A 16,227-nucleotide genomic window follows, 5' to 3' on the forward strand; every position below is an offset into this window, starting at 1 on the left:
GGAGCAGTGTCCAAGGGGAAATGGCAACTCTGGGCTTATATAAAATGCATAACGTCAAGGGCACTTTAGTAACCTGTGTCTGAACAAACTGCCTCTTAAGCCAAGTGAAGCACAGAATGCATAGGGCATTTCTGTCCCTTTCGCAGCTCCATAGAATGTGCACTCCCTAGCTCTCTTGCTAACAATGCAACGCTAACAGTCTGCCTCTGCATTTACCGTGGTGTAACTTGGTGTTGTGCCTCCTGATAGTGTCTACTTCAGGAAGAAGCCACTAGATTCACATCCATATCTTTAGATTGTTCTGATTCTGAAATTCTTTAATATGTGAATTTAAAATTCACCCAGGTTTGAAAATATGACTTAATGTGGTCGTATTTTTCTTTGTTTTGTTGGTATTTTTGCCATCACATTTTGAAATGCATTTCTAAAACGAAGAGAGCTTGAAACTTTTTTCTCCCTTGGTGCAAAATGTGGTATTGGACAATTTTCTCTGCACTGCAGAGAAACGATTCTGATTAAACAGCAACACGACAAGCTATGGGTTTTTTCCTTCCTTCTTTCTGCATGCTTTAGGAGCAGTTCTGGCGTTCTGTCATGTTCCATAGCTACCTGGACTACTTGTCCCAAAATGGATACGAACATGATGAAGGTGTGAAAGGCCAGGCAATCCAAGAACAGCAGAATGTTTTGATGAAAATGTTTGCAGTAAGTGGATGATGATTTAAATTCAAAAGCAACTGAAGTTGTTTTGAGCATTTTGATGTTACGTTGCTTTCATTTTAAACACAATTTTTCTCCTGCAGCTCAGGAATTTGACTCTTCACTTTTCACATCATATGGCTGGTTGTTGCTCTTTGGTAACTCCTATGATAGACAAGGGATTATTAGGTTTAAGCATATACTATGGCAAGATCATCATACAGTGATGATGATGATGGTGCAGGGTCACAACTGTCAAAGAATTGCCCCTCCTGGGGTCCCTTGCCCTCAGTACTGCAAGGGGGGTTCTTTGCTTCTGAGAACAGTCCCAACACCTTTGGGTCTCTGCTTCCCAGACAAACTCTCCCTCCTTTCAGGATTAATCTTACGGTAGTAACTGCCACCACCCCTTTCCAGCTTCCTACTCTGAGGAAGGGGACCCCAGAGCGCCAGCAGAGTTTCCTAGAACAGACCTATTGTTACTTTCTCTGTTCTAGTGCATTAACCCCCACTAATCAACAGTAGTCAGTAGCATCAGAGGCATCATACTTCTGAAAACCAGTTGCCGGAAGCCTCAGGAGGGGAGAGTGTTCTTGCACTCGGGTCCTGCTTGCGGGCTTCCCCCAGCCACCTGGTTGGCCACTGTGAGAACAGGATGCTGGACTAGATGGGCCACTGGCCTGATCCAGCAGGCTCTTCTTATGTTCTTATGGAGGACAGGGCTATCAATGGCTACTAGCTGTGATGGCTGTACTCTGCCACCCTAGTCAGAGGCAGCATGCTTCTGAAAACCAGTTGCTGGAAGCCTCAGGAGGGGAGAGTGTTCTTGCACTCGGGTCCTGCTTGCGGGCTTCCCCCAGGCACCTGGTTGGCCACTGTGAGAACAGGATGCTGGACTAGATGGGCCACTGGCCTGATCCAGCAGGCTCTTCTTATGTTCTTATGTTCTTAGCATCTAGCGATTAAGGACTGAATTTAGGAATCATCAGCTTCAAGCAATACACACCAGTGATAAAAGGGAAGTTTATTTAAAAGGAATGGAAAGGTGTGTACAAAAAGAGAGCAGCAATTGTTTCCTCAAAGCTAGTCGCCCTCAGCCGGGCTACGAGGGATACATTGGCATAACAAAGGTGAGAGATTCAACACAGACTGAAAAACATAACAAAGAGCTTGCTAACCTAAGATTCTATACTCACAGTAGAATAGCTTGGTTCCCAACGGCTTTTCCCCTGTAACCTTCAGGTGAGTCGAGATAGACGGAAATAGGGAACAACAACTGAAGGAACATCCTTCATTTTTATGGAGTTTCCCGGTTAACGGGGGGGGGCATATTCCACCCCTGCCATGATCATCTTCTTTGAAGATAAGGGGGCTAGACAACCCCACCCGGGGGTCCTGATCTACAACACCCCCTCTTCCTGACTTTTGATCTCTGGAAGCAGATAAGAGATAACAGCTAAGGTTCAGTTGCATCTTCTTATTTATTTATTTATTTAATTTGTATCCCGCCCTTCCTCCCAGCAGGAGCCCAGGGCAGCACACAAAGCACTGAAACACTCTAAAACATAATAAAACAGATCGTAAAATACATTAAAACAAAACAGCATTAAAAACATTTTTAAAAAAACCTTTAAAAAGGGTTAAAAACATTATTAAAAACATATTAAACAATTCTGACACAGATGTAGACTGGGATAGGTCTCAACTTAAAAGGTTTGTTGAAAGAGGAAAGTCTTCAAAAGGCGCCGAAAAGATAGCAGAGTCTTCTTGACTTTTGCAAATGGCCTGTCTGGTGCTGGGCCGCGGATCTCCCTCAGTAGGGTGTCCCAGGGATCCACAAGGCTCCCAGAATTCTCTCTGGTTGAACCATTTTAGGTTGACCAAAGTTAGCAATTCTTGACAATAACAGTGCACTTGTTTACGCTGCTGAAAATGGACTCTTGTTTGTATGACACCTTGGACTCTCTCCACTGCTGCAGACAGGAATAGTGAGCTGGTAACTGCTCAAGTGAAAATGCATCTTTCAGTGGGCATTTGGAGGAAAAGAGACCAGATTACAGCTGCTGCTGCCATTAGTGATTTTCTTGTGTTTTTTTAAAGGACTGTGTTATTTGCTGGGTTTTTATCTATTTGCTTGTTATAAACTGACCTGTGGCTTGTGCAAAGGATGGTACATAAATAATCTAAATAACAGAATAATGAATGTTACTACGTTTAAAAAGAATGAATACAGGTGGCAGGGTGGATGCATGGCCTTCCCAGTGAGGAGAAGATGGTGATGATACCTTTTTGTTCTCTTTTGATTTTACAAGAGAATCTCTCCTTACTAAACCCTCCACGACTTCTCTCTCTCTCTCTTTCTCCCCCACGTCACCCCACTCCCTGGCTTTTATTTATTTTACAAATAGCTTTCCTGCACACTGGAACGTGAATTTCGCTGTATGGAGCTTGCTGAGCTGATGACTCAAAATGCCATGAGCTTAGCTATTAAGTATGCCTCTCGCTCTCGGAGGCTGGTGCTTGCCCAGCGGCTCAATGAACTGGCAGCGGAGAGAGCAGCGGAGATGGCGGCTGCTGAAGGGCAGGGCACGCAGGAGGAGGAAGAGGAGGAGGATTTCAGAAACCACCTGAATGCCGGGTAAAAAATTCCAGAGTGACACAGCACTTGGCTAACTTTAGTAGCGAAGGGGCTCCATGGACCTCATTCAGCCAATTCATATGGGGTTGTATCTTTCTGCAGATAGCGAATGTGGGTATTTGTGTGGCTTGCTGTCCCATTTTTCTCTCTCTCAGTGCCTGACACTTGGCAGTGTCTGCTCCTTCTCAGGTCTTTGGGTAATGGGAATCCTTGAGCCTTTTTAACTGGCTCCAGGACTTAAACAATTGTTTTTAATTGTTTTACATATGGAACTATTCTTAATTGTTTTTTCACTTCTCTTGTTTCATTATTGTAATTGTTTTATAATTGAGTATTTAATTTTTGTAACCTGCCCTGGGGCATTATGATTGGCGGGTAAGAAATCTAAGAAGTAAATAGATATTTTTAGGATTGTGACTTTAATCTGTTTTTTTAATCCTATTAATTCCCCAGCCTTTCTTGTGTGAGATGTGTGTCTCCTTCTCCTTCTCCTTCTTCTCCTTCTCCTCCTTCTCCTCCTTCTCCTTCTCCTACTACTACTACTTCTCCTTCTCCTTCTACTACTACTACTACTACTACTACTACTACTACTACTACTACTACTACTGTCAAAGACTTGTCCCCCTGGGGTCACTTGTCCTTAGTTCCCCAAGGGGGGTCCTTGCTTCCGAGAACAGTCCCACTTTCCTGGGTCTCTGCTTCTCAGGCAAAACTCTCCCTCTTCCAGGAGTAATTATTCGTAGTAGTGCCACCGCCACCCTTCCTCCCGGTTCCTTTCTCTGAGGGAAGGGACCTCAGAGACCAATGTGAATTCCAAGGGATTAGCCCTCATTAATAAAATGTAATAGGTAACATCCAGCGACCAAGGACTAGATTTAGAATCCTTAGTTCCAATCCAATACACACCGTTTATACAAAGATAATTTATTTAAGAGTGAATGAGTTGGTATTTACAATAGAGAGCAGCGGTTTGTTTCCTTCAAGCTAAACACCCTCAGGCGGGTTACATCAGGTACATTGGCATGACAAACGGGGAGAGGTTCAATACAGACAAAAGGGTAAAATAAAGAACTTACTAAGCTAGGTCCTATACTTACATAGATCAGCCTGGTTCCTGAAAAGGCTTTCTCTGTTATATTTCAGTGTGTCCCAGTAGATGGAAAATAGGGAACTGAACCTGGAAGATTATCCTTCCTTTTTTATGGGGTTTAACCATCAACAAGGAAGGGGGAAAGCAAATAGTCATATCCTGCCCCTGCAGGGGATCTACTCCTTTGAAGTCTTTGAAGATAAGGGAAGTAGACCGCATCACCCAGGGGTCCTGATCTACAACACCCCCTCTTCCTGACTTTTAATCCCAGGAAGCTGATGATAACAGCTAGGGATCAGTTGCACCCCCTTGCGAGGTCGCACATTGTCTGACACAGCTGCGGATCTTCCCCAGTAGGGAGTCCTATGGAAGCAAAGGCTCCCAGAATTCTCTCTGGCTGACCCATTTCATCTTGACCAAAGTTAGCTATTCTTGACTACTACTACTACTACTACTACTATAAATGGGTAGAATGCTGAGTGTGTTTCTCTACTTTCAGTTACAGTAACACCCCCACTGAATGGGGTCAGGCCCGGGTCAGAAATCTTCAGTGCCAGCAAAGTATGGAGGAGGAGGAGGAGGAGGAGGAAGAGGAGGGCACATCTGAAGTGACAAAACCTAGTAAGACTGATGCACATAAATATTCAGGGTGGAAGGTTGATATTCATCATATCCTGAGGATGGGTCATTGATAGAAGCAGATGAATGATGCACAACAGGCCCACCCAATGAAGAACTGTTTTTCCTGGGATTTTTTTTTCTTGACTTCACCCTTCCCTCAGTTTCAAAGTAGCAAGTAGGGTCTGTTTTCTGTGTTTTGTAGCTTTTAATGATTTCTAGCTCCCCATATCCATCTCTTCTGCTGCTTAGCTGTTCTCTGTATCAAAATAGGGAATGTAACATTGTGTCACTTATTTCATAGTTAACCTGTAAGATGCTTATATATTCACAATTTTTAAATATCTCTTTGAAGGACTTCCCACACTTGGAAGTGCATCTACTCCCAAATCTGGTGAGTTAAACTATTTTTCCCCCCCTTGGCAAGGAAACTGTTGTGCCTGTTTGTCCAACTTTTGATGTCGGCTACCCAAGTGCATTTCCTCCCCTTTTGTCAAACAACATGCTTGTATCCCATGAAAACCTTTAAATCTACTAAATTGGAAATATGTATCTTACGAGGTGTCCCTGTTGCCCCTGCCGTCCAAATTTTGAGCTATGTTTAAATATAAATTCTCCACTTGCAATAAATTGGATAATGCAAATTTGCTCATACTTCACATTTCTTATCCTTCCGCTAAAGGCTTGCTACCTGATCTTTGGTTTTAATTAGCCATCTTTAAACTTTCAACACACGTTAGCCACATGTTGCCAGTGCCACAATTGTATAGTCTTGCTGTGCAAGGCAAAAAGCAATTAGGATGTTAGTGCAAAAGCTGTTGCTCCAGGTCAGTATTATGAATCAAGATGTTGTATCAGCAGTTAGCTTTGTAGTTGTGCTGCAATTCAGATGCACTGTGAGAGGCCTGGCATGGAGTCAGACGTGGATGGAGAATAGGGTGGCAGCGCAGGAGACTGGACTGATGATACCAACCACAATCCTGCTCACCTCCATAGGACCATGGGCTCTGTCTTGTAATGGTGTGATGATAATATAATATAGTAATAGTGTGGCATTGAAACCACCAGACAAGTATTAAAATATGAGTACTCCAAGTGCCAAAGCCTGGTCAAAAATCCAAGCATCCTCAACAGAGCAATGCCAGGGACTAGTCAGATAACCTGCTGACATGATTGGACCCCTGCCACAGACAATGGGGGAGGAACAATGAGTTGGAGGCGCCCTGAACAAAGGGCTCAAATAGGAACTGCTTTGCCATCATCAATCAATCAATCAGGCTGCTGGGCAGCACCAACTCTGCAACTATGCAAAGGATCAGGCTGTCAGATTTTTCTCTGCAGAAACGTTTCCTTTTTCTGTTGTTATAAAACTGGGCTTGTCAGAATGGCAGATTATCATGCCAGATAAAAGATTCTGACCATGCTGTAGACCCAAGGACCTGCAGGTTAATATAATTTTATTAATAATAATAATAATAAGGGGTGTATCCAATGCTGAAGCTGTGCTGGCACAATGGATGTCTGTGTGTGCAACGGAGCTTCCTTTCCTTCTCCAGGCCTCTGCAGCCCCCAGCATGTCCCCAAAATCAGCTCTGGAGGGTTGGGGGACCCTCCGGAGAAGATTTTGGATTTTTGGAAGGGTGGAGAAGAGGAAATAGAAGTCACATTGCACCAGTGGAACTACACACACAGCATTGGATACAAGCTTAAAGATAAAACCAATTGACGTACCACTTAATGCCAAAATAGGCTTCTAGATACACAGGCCTGCTTCTAGTGTACATGAAAAATATTCAGTTCTTTTTCTCAAAAGGCACACATCGTGTTTCCAAAGATTCTCATTGGTGGTGTTCTTTTTTAAAATTTTGGTAACAGAAGCTGCAATTGTACCCAGCAACCAAGGGCGAGTCAATCCCTTCAAGGTGAGAATTTGTTGCTTTTAATTGACTTCAGTTTTTAAGTAAGAGAGACTCTTGTTTGTCATCAGGGGAGGCTATTTCCACCTGCCTTGCCCCACCCTCCAGCCCTGGAAGCCTTCAAATGCAGCTTCTTTCAGAAGACTTTCTGGTCCTTTGGGTGGAGCTATGGGGGTCAGGGGGATGGAAAAGATTTTTGTATCAGCTTGGGGGTTAGTTTTTAAACATTTTTGCTTTGGCTGTGTTGTTGATCTTTATGCTTATTTATACTTTCATGTATATTTTTTTTCCTTAATGTTGTAGCGATTATCCTTTTTATTATGCGTTGTGCTACAGCATTTGGACTGCTTGCGTGAACCGCTTTGAGCACATGTGCATTTGTGGAAAATGCAGTATATAAATAAATTTAATAACAACAATAATAATATATGTAAGGTATGTTGGAAATCCTGAGAAAGTATTTTTTTTTTCAAATGTTTTGCTCCCGTAGGTATCCAGTAGCCAAAAGAATCAACTGGTTCATTCAGCTAATATCTTAGACAACATTACCAAACTGCCCAAGAAAAATTCCACTCCAAATGGCCGAGCTGCTGCGAACAAGGAGAAGTGTCCAGTCATAAAGCCACTGGTTCCCAAGCCGAAGTCAAAGCAGGTGATCATCTTGAGCCTTGTGCTGGTTTGTTAGGGAAGAGCTCAGCGAATTCATTGTTATCAGCCCATATCAAGTGTAGGAAATGGATCCTAAGTCAAGGTTGTAGGACCAAGCATAGTGGTCGGTTTGTGGGATGAGGAAAGGAAAAAGGCAGAGCCACAAAGCGGACTCCTCTCCCTCTTCCTTCACTTCCTTTTTCAGGCTTGTAAATAACTTCTTGCAAACAGCAGGTAAGAATTCTGTCCTAAGTGACCAATCAGTATTTGTAGTGTTGAAGATTTGGTGGTGCTTTTTTCTCCTCTGTCTTTCATGCCATTTGATGTATTGCAGAAAACTAATATATACTGAAAGGCACAGTGGTGTGATTTTATTGGTTGGTTGTATAGCACTGATTGTTGACTAGGTGCTAGATTGAAGCGGCACAGACCCTTTGTCAGAGGGCTTGCCACTGTGGACCAATTCATACAATGCAATGCAAAATATCATGTGTTGTTTTTTCTTAATCTTTAAGATTTTCAAATGTTGTTTAGGAGCAACACACTAGGGATTTAATTTGTAATATTGGGCTAGGCACAAAGGCTACATTATTGTATTTATCTTAATGGCACACATTTTACTTATTTTGCTTCTGAATAAGTATTATGTGTTTGCTTGTTGGCACTGAAGAAGGGTGTCATACCTGAAATCCATTGGGCTTATCTTGATAAATTTATTTATTTATTATTTATTTAATTCAATTTTTATACCGCCCATAGCAAGGCTCTCTGGGCGGTATACATTGAATAAAAAATATATATTTACATTCAATTTAAAACCACCTAATCATCAAATCACAATTAAAACATACAACAAAATGAGATTAACATAATAAACCCATTAGATGGAAATCAAAAGTAATTAGAGGGAAAAAAGATGGAACATATAACTATCTTTACAAACATTAGATACAAATACTAAAATACTAAAAATATTAAAATGCCTGGGCAAAGAGGAAGGTTTTCCAGTCACTTGTTGAAGGTTAGGCTTATAGTTGTGGTGCACCATTCATAAATATCCAGATACACAAGACAGAGAATGAATACAGAACAGCTACACTTGTTACTGTATTCAGACCAACTGATGCTTAAGATTCTGGAAGCAATATTTCAACTTGTGCATAAATTTTCCTTGAGTTTGTCAGCAATTCTTAAAAGGTGGGGGGAATAATGTTGGATGATCAACAACATAATACTCACCCTGCTACGTCTATTGCTTTCAAGATACAGAAATTGGACTTTGGTACAGAAACAATGCATATATACATACAAACGCATGCATGTGCACACCCACATAGGAAAACTAATGTTATCTCACTAATTTCTTCTCTCATAGTTATTTAATAATGCATTTAAAAGTATTGGCCAGGGGGAAGGATCTGAAAAGATGCTCTTCCTTTTGAGAGAGATGTTTTAACACTATGAAGATGAGTAGTCCCTGCGCAGAGGAGTTCACAGTCTGAAATGCATAAATAATACATTTTACTGTGAATTTTAGAAACATCTGTCTAATTGTGTAGGCTGCAGCAGCTGCGTTTTTCCAACCCCGAGCACCTAGTTCTGCAAAGAAGAATCTAGAAGAGAGAGGAGGAAAAGCTGAAACACCCCTGCCTGAATCTCAAACTCCAGCTGAGAGCAGTGACAACAAAAGGTCAGCGTGCCAAGGGGGTCTTGTCCATTGCTACTGTGGCATGAAAACTCCAGATGTGGGAACAGAAAGCTTCTCGGGCGTTGCAAAAATCCCACTTCCAATATTTTCTCCAAATCCCTTTGTATTTATTTTTTTTAGGCCAAAGACTGGGTTCCAGATGTGGCTGGAAGAGAACAGAAGCAGTATTTTGGCAGATAATCCTCATTTTGAAGAAACTGAGATAATCAAAGAAGGCATGAGTCGATTCAGAAATCTGTCTGCTGAAGAAAGGATGGTAATGGAGTCCCCCTGTGGAAGATTTTTTTATTTGTTTGCTTCTCCTGTAGAAATCCTAATTCGTTTACCTTCCCCTCAGTTCTGCTGCTTTCCAATGTCTACTCCAGCGTCGTTTTCATGCTGAAGAATGAGAGGATTTTATAGGTAGCAGCTCGAAACATTAATCTGAACATTTGGCACAAAACAGCCTGTGTTCTACCACACTAAGTGTGGGGAGCCTTTGGCCCTCCAGATGTTGCTGAACTACAACTCCCATCGGTCCCAGCAAGCATGGCCAACAGCCAGGGCTGATGGGAGTTGTAGTTCAGCAACGTCTAGAGAGCCAAAGAATCCCTACGCTTACGGTTTATGCTACACCATAAAGTTCCTAATTGGTCTGCACAGAACAAGAAGTTAGCAGATGAACTTAACAAGACATGCAGTACAATGATGAAAATGTATCTTAAAAAAGGGTTTTCAATCATGGAGAAGGGTCAGGAAAATAACAAAGAAGAACAAAGCAAGGGTTCTACCTGGACATGTTGCACCAATGCATTTTTTTTAAAAGTGAGCTACAAGGTTTTGCTTGAAAAACCAGGAACTGGAACACAAACAATGATAGATCCTCCTTGCAGAAATGTGTGGAATAGCTCTTTGGCACATCTCTGGCAAATTGTTGGAATCTATTTCCATTTTTATTTGTTACATTTTTATCTCTTTCTTTCTCTAAGGACCTTAAGGCAGCACACATGCTTTTCCCCATTCCCATTTCATCCTAGCAGCAACCCAGTGAGGTAGGTTAGGCTGAAAGACAGTGACTGGCCCAAAATCACCCAGTGAGCTTCATGGTTCAGCGGAGACTTGAACCGGGAACTCTCCAGTCCCAGTGCAACACGAATCGCTACATCACGCTGGCCGTCATATCTGTACTGTACCTCTTGGTCAGTATCTGTCCATCTGTACTGCAGTTGGAATGTGGTCAAGGGATGGTGCCTTGAGAGAAGCCAGAATCTAGTTGGCCACTGTGAGATGCTGGACTAGATGGGCCTTTGACCTGATGCAGCAGGGCTTTTCTTGTGTTCTTATGTTAGGATTCAGTGTTAGTGCAGGACTATTCCCTAGTTCGATTGGTTCCTCATAGGAAAGGGTGTGAGACGGGTGCATTTTATCACCCTATTTGTTTAATCTATATGCAGAGCATATCATACAGAAAGCAGGATTGGACCAAGATGAAGAAGGTGTGAAAATTGGAGGGAGAAATATCAATAATTTAAGATATGCAGATGATACCATACTACTAGCAGAAACCAGTAATGATTTGAAAAGAATGCTGATGAAAGTTAAAGGGGAAAGCACAAAAGCAGGACTACAGCTGAATGTCAAGAAGACTAATGACAACAGAAGAGTTACGTAACTTTAAAATTGACAATGAGGACATTGAACTTGTCAAAGATTATCAATACCTCGGCAGAAATCAGAAGAAGGTTAGGACTGGGGAGGGCAGCTATGAGAGAACTAGAAAAGGTCCTCAAATGCAAATATGTATCACTGAACACCAAAGTCAGGATCATTCAGACCATGGTATTCCCAATCTCTATGTATGGATGTGAAAGTTGGACAGTGAAAAAAGTGGATAAGAGAAAGATCAACTCATCTGGAATGTGGTGCTGGAAGAGAGCTTTGCGGATACCATGGACGGTAAAAAAGGCAAATAATTGGGTGTTAGAACAAATTAAACCAGAACTATCACGTGAAGCTAAAATGATAAAACTGAGGTTATCATACTTTGGACACATCATGAGAAGACATGATTCACTAGAAAAGACAATAATGCTGGGAAAAACAGAAGGGAGTAGAACAAGAGGAAGGCCAAACAAGAGATGGATTGATTCCATAAAGGAAGCCACAGACCTGAACAGGGTGGTTCATGACAGATGCTCTTGGAGGTCGCTGATTCATAGGGTCACCATAAGTCGTAGTCGACTTGGAGGCACATAACAACAACAATGGGTCCCCAAATGCATGTTTGGGTTAAAGGTGGGTCTGAAAAGGTTGAAGACTGTTGCAACTAGTTGAACCAAGATCATTCAGTGACACCATCTCGCTCCTTCTGCACCTGACCTTGGTGGGTAACTAAGAGTGAAAATTCCCTTCTGTTTCCTTCTTCCATGGAGGGCCAATGTTGACAATCCCAGTAGTGGGTTTATGTGACATCTCTTAGAAAGGAACAGCCTTCCCCACCCATCAATTACAGTGTGGAGCTAACTGGGGTTTTTTTTGCCTGCCCTAGGTTTGGACTGAGAAAGCCAAAGGAAGAGAAGCCGGTGATCCATCTGAAGGGAAAAAGAGGAAGCGCCTGGAAGGGGTCAACAGAGATGGGCAAGAAAGCCAAGAAAAAAGATCGAAAGAGGACACAAGCTCAGCCAAAACATCCAATTCCTTTGAGCAGGCTACCATTTCAAAGCTATCAGCATTTGCGTACAAGCAAAACTAAACTAACCTGTGCCTTCCTAAGGACATCTTGGTGATTTTGTTTAGACAGCTGCATGAACCAGCCTGCCAACAGGGAGCTGAAGACAACAGCTCTACAAACGAGGGTGGGTTTTGTGCTAATTGTCCAGACAAAGTTACAGTTTGTAGAAATATGGCTGCACACCTGATGGTTGCAGCTTCAATCTTTACCTGCGTTGCATAGAGTAGTTGTAAAGCTATTTTGCCATTGCAGTTAAGGCATCACCACCGTATGCCATGCCACATATTGCGCTAGTCCCAATAAGTCTGCTTCCGTGAGCCAAGATCAAACATCCCCTGAATAAAACTTGTTCTTTCAATAGTGCAACATGTTTCTTTTTGCACAATGCAGCACGGCAGTAGGAAGCAGGTATGATCAAGGTGAAAAGGCCAGGGTGTCATTTCCAGAGATGTCCAGTGTGCCAGGTTGACACCAAGTCGCTGTTCTGACCTGTTGTTTCTCAGTACTACTCTTTTCTTGTAAGTGATAGAAAATGTGAAAGCCTTTGTTGGGTACCGTCACTTGGTTGGTTCGCCTGTTGTCCAATAACAAGGCTTGTAAACGTGTTGGCTTGTCTCATTTATCTGCTGGCAGGTGAGCTGGGTAAGTGATGGAGCCAGAGTGTGACCCCTTTGCCACACAGCCAGGTTGAATAGGCTTCACTCAACCCACATCCATCTGGTTTGTGTAACTTTCCCCCCAGCCTTGCAGAAGAAAAGAATGGAGGAGAGTCTTGTATCTTAGGTAACACAGTGGCCAGCACGGTGCCTTCCAGATGTTGTCTGATTTCAGTTCTCATCAGCCCCACCCAGCTTAGCCAACGGTCCTCATGGGAGCTGTGCTGCACAGCATCTGGAGAGTACCCCGTTGGCTACCCCTGTCACAGGCATGTGGGGCATCATTGGGTATATCTGAGTTCCGTACAGCAAATTTTCCACATCTAAGTGTTTTGTATTTTTAAGTTGTTGCCATTACTAAATAAAGTGGTGATATTTTTACATCTTCATTTTCACTTTCAGTGCCTGATGCTGCTCCAGATTACTCAGATGTTAGTTTTACGTTCTTCATCTCTATTTCTTATTTCTCTTTACATGTCCCCGCAGGGTCACTGTAACTCGCTGATTTTTGAGGTCCGGGGTGAAATTGTGGTTAACGTTTTCCAGAGGGACTTATCAAGCCAACCTGGTGCCCTCCAGATGTTTTGGGCTGCAACGCACATCAGTCCCAGCCAACAGCTGCACTTGCTGGGGCTGCTTGGAAGTTCCAGTCCAAAACACCTGGAAGGCACCAGATTGATGAAGTCTGTTTGAAACCATCATTCCCGTCCAGTCTGCTGAAGAGGCACAATCCACTGGCATCGTCTGTTGCACTAAAGCCCACTGTTGTGAATGGATTGCACAAGAGCACATGTGACATTTTCATTCCCTCTCCCCTTTCCTCCAAAAAAGACTTGAAAATCCTATCTGAGTTCTGACTATGATTGTGAGAATGTCCAACTTCCAGCATCCTCAGATCAGCGTTTCCACATTAAGTGGGAAGACCCAGAATTGAACAAACTGGATGCAAGAGCACAAAAACCACCCCAAAGGGGAGGGTGCAATGGTAGAGCATCTGCTTTGAATGAAAAAGGTCCCAAGGCTAATCCCTGGAATCTCAAGGCAGTGCTGGGGAAGACCCTGTCTGAAATCCTGGAGAGCCACTGCCTGTCATAGTGGAGAAGATAGCAGGCTAGATGGACCAGTGGTCTGGCTCCGTATAAGGCTGTTTCCCAACCAGATGGTTGAATCTGATGTAGATGAATTGTTAAGAAAGCCATGCCATGAGACAAGCAGGTCTCAATGCTGTACCCTCTTTCAGGATTTTTGTTTAGGGCCTGGCCTTCCCCAACCTGGTGCAATCCAGATTTTTGGGATTTAACAACTGTCAGCCACAGCCATGGGGGCTGGAAGCCAAAAACATTTGGAGGGGAACCAGGTTGGGGAAGGATGGTCTAAGGAAAATGAGGAAATGTCAAAGGATAGAGACTTTGCATATTCCTTTTACAGTTTTAAGGAACTGCTTACAGACAGTCTGTCCTTTGAACGGCAACTGAAACATAAGAACATAAGAAGAGCCTGCTGGATCAGGCCAGTGGCCCCTCTAGTCCAGCATCCTGTTCTCACAGTGGCCAACCAGGGGCCTGGGGGAAGCCCGCAAGCAGGACCTGAGTGCAAGGACACTCCCCTCCTGAGGCTTCCGGCAACTGGTTTTCAGAAGCATGCTGCCTCGGACTAGGGTGGCAGAGCACAGCCATCATGGCTAGCAGCCATTGATAGCCCTGTCCTCCATGAATTTGTCTAATCTTCTTTTAAAGCCATCCAAGCTGGTGGCCATTACTGCATCTTGTGTGAGCAAATTCCATAGTTTAACTATGCGCTGAGTAAAGAAGTACTTCCTTTTGTCTGTCCTGAATCTTCCAACATTCAGCTTCTTTGAATGTCCACGAGTTCTAGTATTATGAGAGAGGGAGAAGAACTTTTCTCTATCCACTTTCTCAATGCCATGCATAATTTTATACACTTCTATCATGTCTCCTCTGACCCGCCTTTTCTCTAAACTAAAAAGCCCCAAATGCTGCAACCTTTCCTCGTAAGGGAGTTGCTCCATCCCCTTGATCATTCTGGTTGCCCTCTTCTGAACCTTTTCCAACTCTATAATATCCTTTTTGAGATGAGGCGACCATTACTGTACACAGTCTTCCTAAAAACGTTCTTAACCAGCGAGCCTCCTTCTGTCTAAATCTTATCATTTGGCTTAAATTACTACAATAAAAGGGATTTGTTTACGAATCAGCAACTGAGAAATCTGGGTGAGTCATACTTTTTCTCTTTTAAATATAATTGAGGAAGAAAGAAAATGTAAACAATTTATATATATTTTTTTACGACAAAAAGCTGGCCTGAATTTGGAGTTTTAAAGATTAAAAACGGATGAGAGGTAATTATTATTTGATGGAAATATATTTTGGACTATTTTTCTCCTTGGATTATTTCTTTTTGGACGAATCTGCTGTTCGTATATGTTACTAATCGCTTGGTGTTGTGAACCAGAATTGTTTTGCATTCCTGGACGTAGATAAGAACTGTGCTGGCCGGACTATAATAACAGGCCTGGAATATTAACTCTTTTGTTGATGGAGGAAAAAAAAAAGAAATAGACTGCCTCTAGGTTTTGGAACAGTGGTTAATATCAGAAATTAAAGGCTTCTTTGGAGAATGACAACTAGAAAAGCAGCTAAGGCTCAGGAGCGAAGAGGTTCAATTGATCCACAGGAAGGGGCTTTACCCCCAGATATGTTTCAAAAAATAATGGAAGGGATTAATGATATAAAACAGGAAATGAAAACTGAATTGATAGATATAAAAGACTATATTAAAACACAAGTGGATGAGATTAAAGGGACAATTGGACAAATAAAGGAGGATGCAAAAAATACTAAAGAAAAGGTACAAATCTTGGAGAATAGAACAGATATATTAAATCTGGAATTAGAAAAAAATTTGGACTACATGGCTGTGATTGAATTGAGAAATAAAGAACATTGTTTGAGATTCCGTGCAATCCCTGAGGAAACAGGTGAAGACATCAGAGATAAAATTGTTAATGCTTTAGTAAAATTTCTGGATTTGAATGAAGATCGGATGAAATTTGAAATAGATAAAGTTTATAGAATTAATTCCAGATATGCAACAATGAAAAAAATTCCAAGAGATGTGCTTGTTCACTTTATAAAAAAGACGACCAGAGATATGGTATTACAACAACACTTCAACAATACCTTTAAAATTGATGGTAAGGAAATACTGGTGATGAAAGAAATTCCTATTAGACTTTTACGTAAGAGAAAAGAATATGCTTTCTTTACAGAAAAACTTAAGCAATGCAAAATTCAATTTAGATGGGATGTTCCAGAAGGAGTGATTTTTACATTCAGACAACAGAAATATCGATTGAATACTGTTCAAAAAGCAAGGGATTTCTTGAGAAAAGCTTCAAAAGACATGGAAGAAGATAAACTCAAAGATATGGATATAATTCCTGGGAAACAAAGTCAACAGGAACATGCAGAGGAGGGAAAGGAAGATGATGGATTAAAGGGAGCATCAGGCACATTTTAAAATA

General features: G+C 42.1%; 2 protein-coding genes across 5 annotated transcripts in view; both read left to right on the forward strand.

Annotated features, from left to right (window-relative positions):
* WDHD1 (WD repeat and HMG-box DNA binding protein 1) overlaps positions 1-13,072 on the forward strand; it is a 45,565-nt gene extending 32,493 nt beyond the window's left edge. For 3 of the 4 annotated variants that reach the window (XM_061612506.1, XM_061612508.1, XM_061612507.1), the window contains 9 exons: positions 574-705; positions 3,108-3,337; positions 4,927-5,048; positions 5,401-5,439; positions 6,921-6,967; positions 7,452-7,613; positions 9,169-9,299; positions 9,438-9,573; positions 11,845-13,072. In XM_061612506.1, coding sequence (XP_061468490.1) covers positions 574-705; positions 3,108-3,337; positions 4,927-5,048; positions 5,401-5,439; positions 6,921-6,967; positions 7,452-7,613; positions 9,169-9,299; positions 9,438-9,573; positions 11,845-12,048 — 1,203 coding nt within the window. In that variant the 3' untranslated portion in view covers positions 12,049-13,072. The remainder of the gene's footprint in view (positions 1-573; positions 706-3,107; positions 3,338-4,926; positions 5,049-5,400; positions 5,440-6,920; positions 6,968-7,451; positions 7,614-9,168; positions 9,300-9,437; positions 9,574-11,844) is intronic. The other variant, XM_061612510.1, reaches the window with a different exon arrangement.
* GMFB (glia maturation factor beta) overlaps positions 1-16,227 on the forward strand; it is a 510,168-nt gene that overhangs the window by 144,036 nt on the left and 349,905 nt on the right. The gene's annotated exons all lie outside the window — the stretch shown is intronic.

The sequence above is a fragment of the Rhineura floridana genome, chromosome 2 (assembly GCF_030035675.1).
Source record: "Rhineura floridana isolate rRhiFlo1 chromosome 2, rRhiFlo1.hap2, whole genome shotgun sequence".
Taxonomy (NCBI): domain Eukaryota; kingdom Metazoa; phylum Chordata; class Lepidosauria; order Squamata; family Rhineuridae; genus Rhineura; species Rhineura floridana.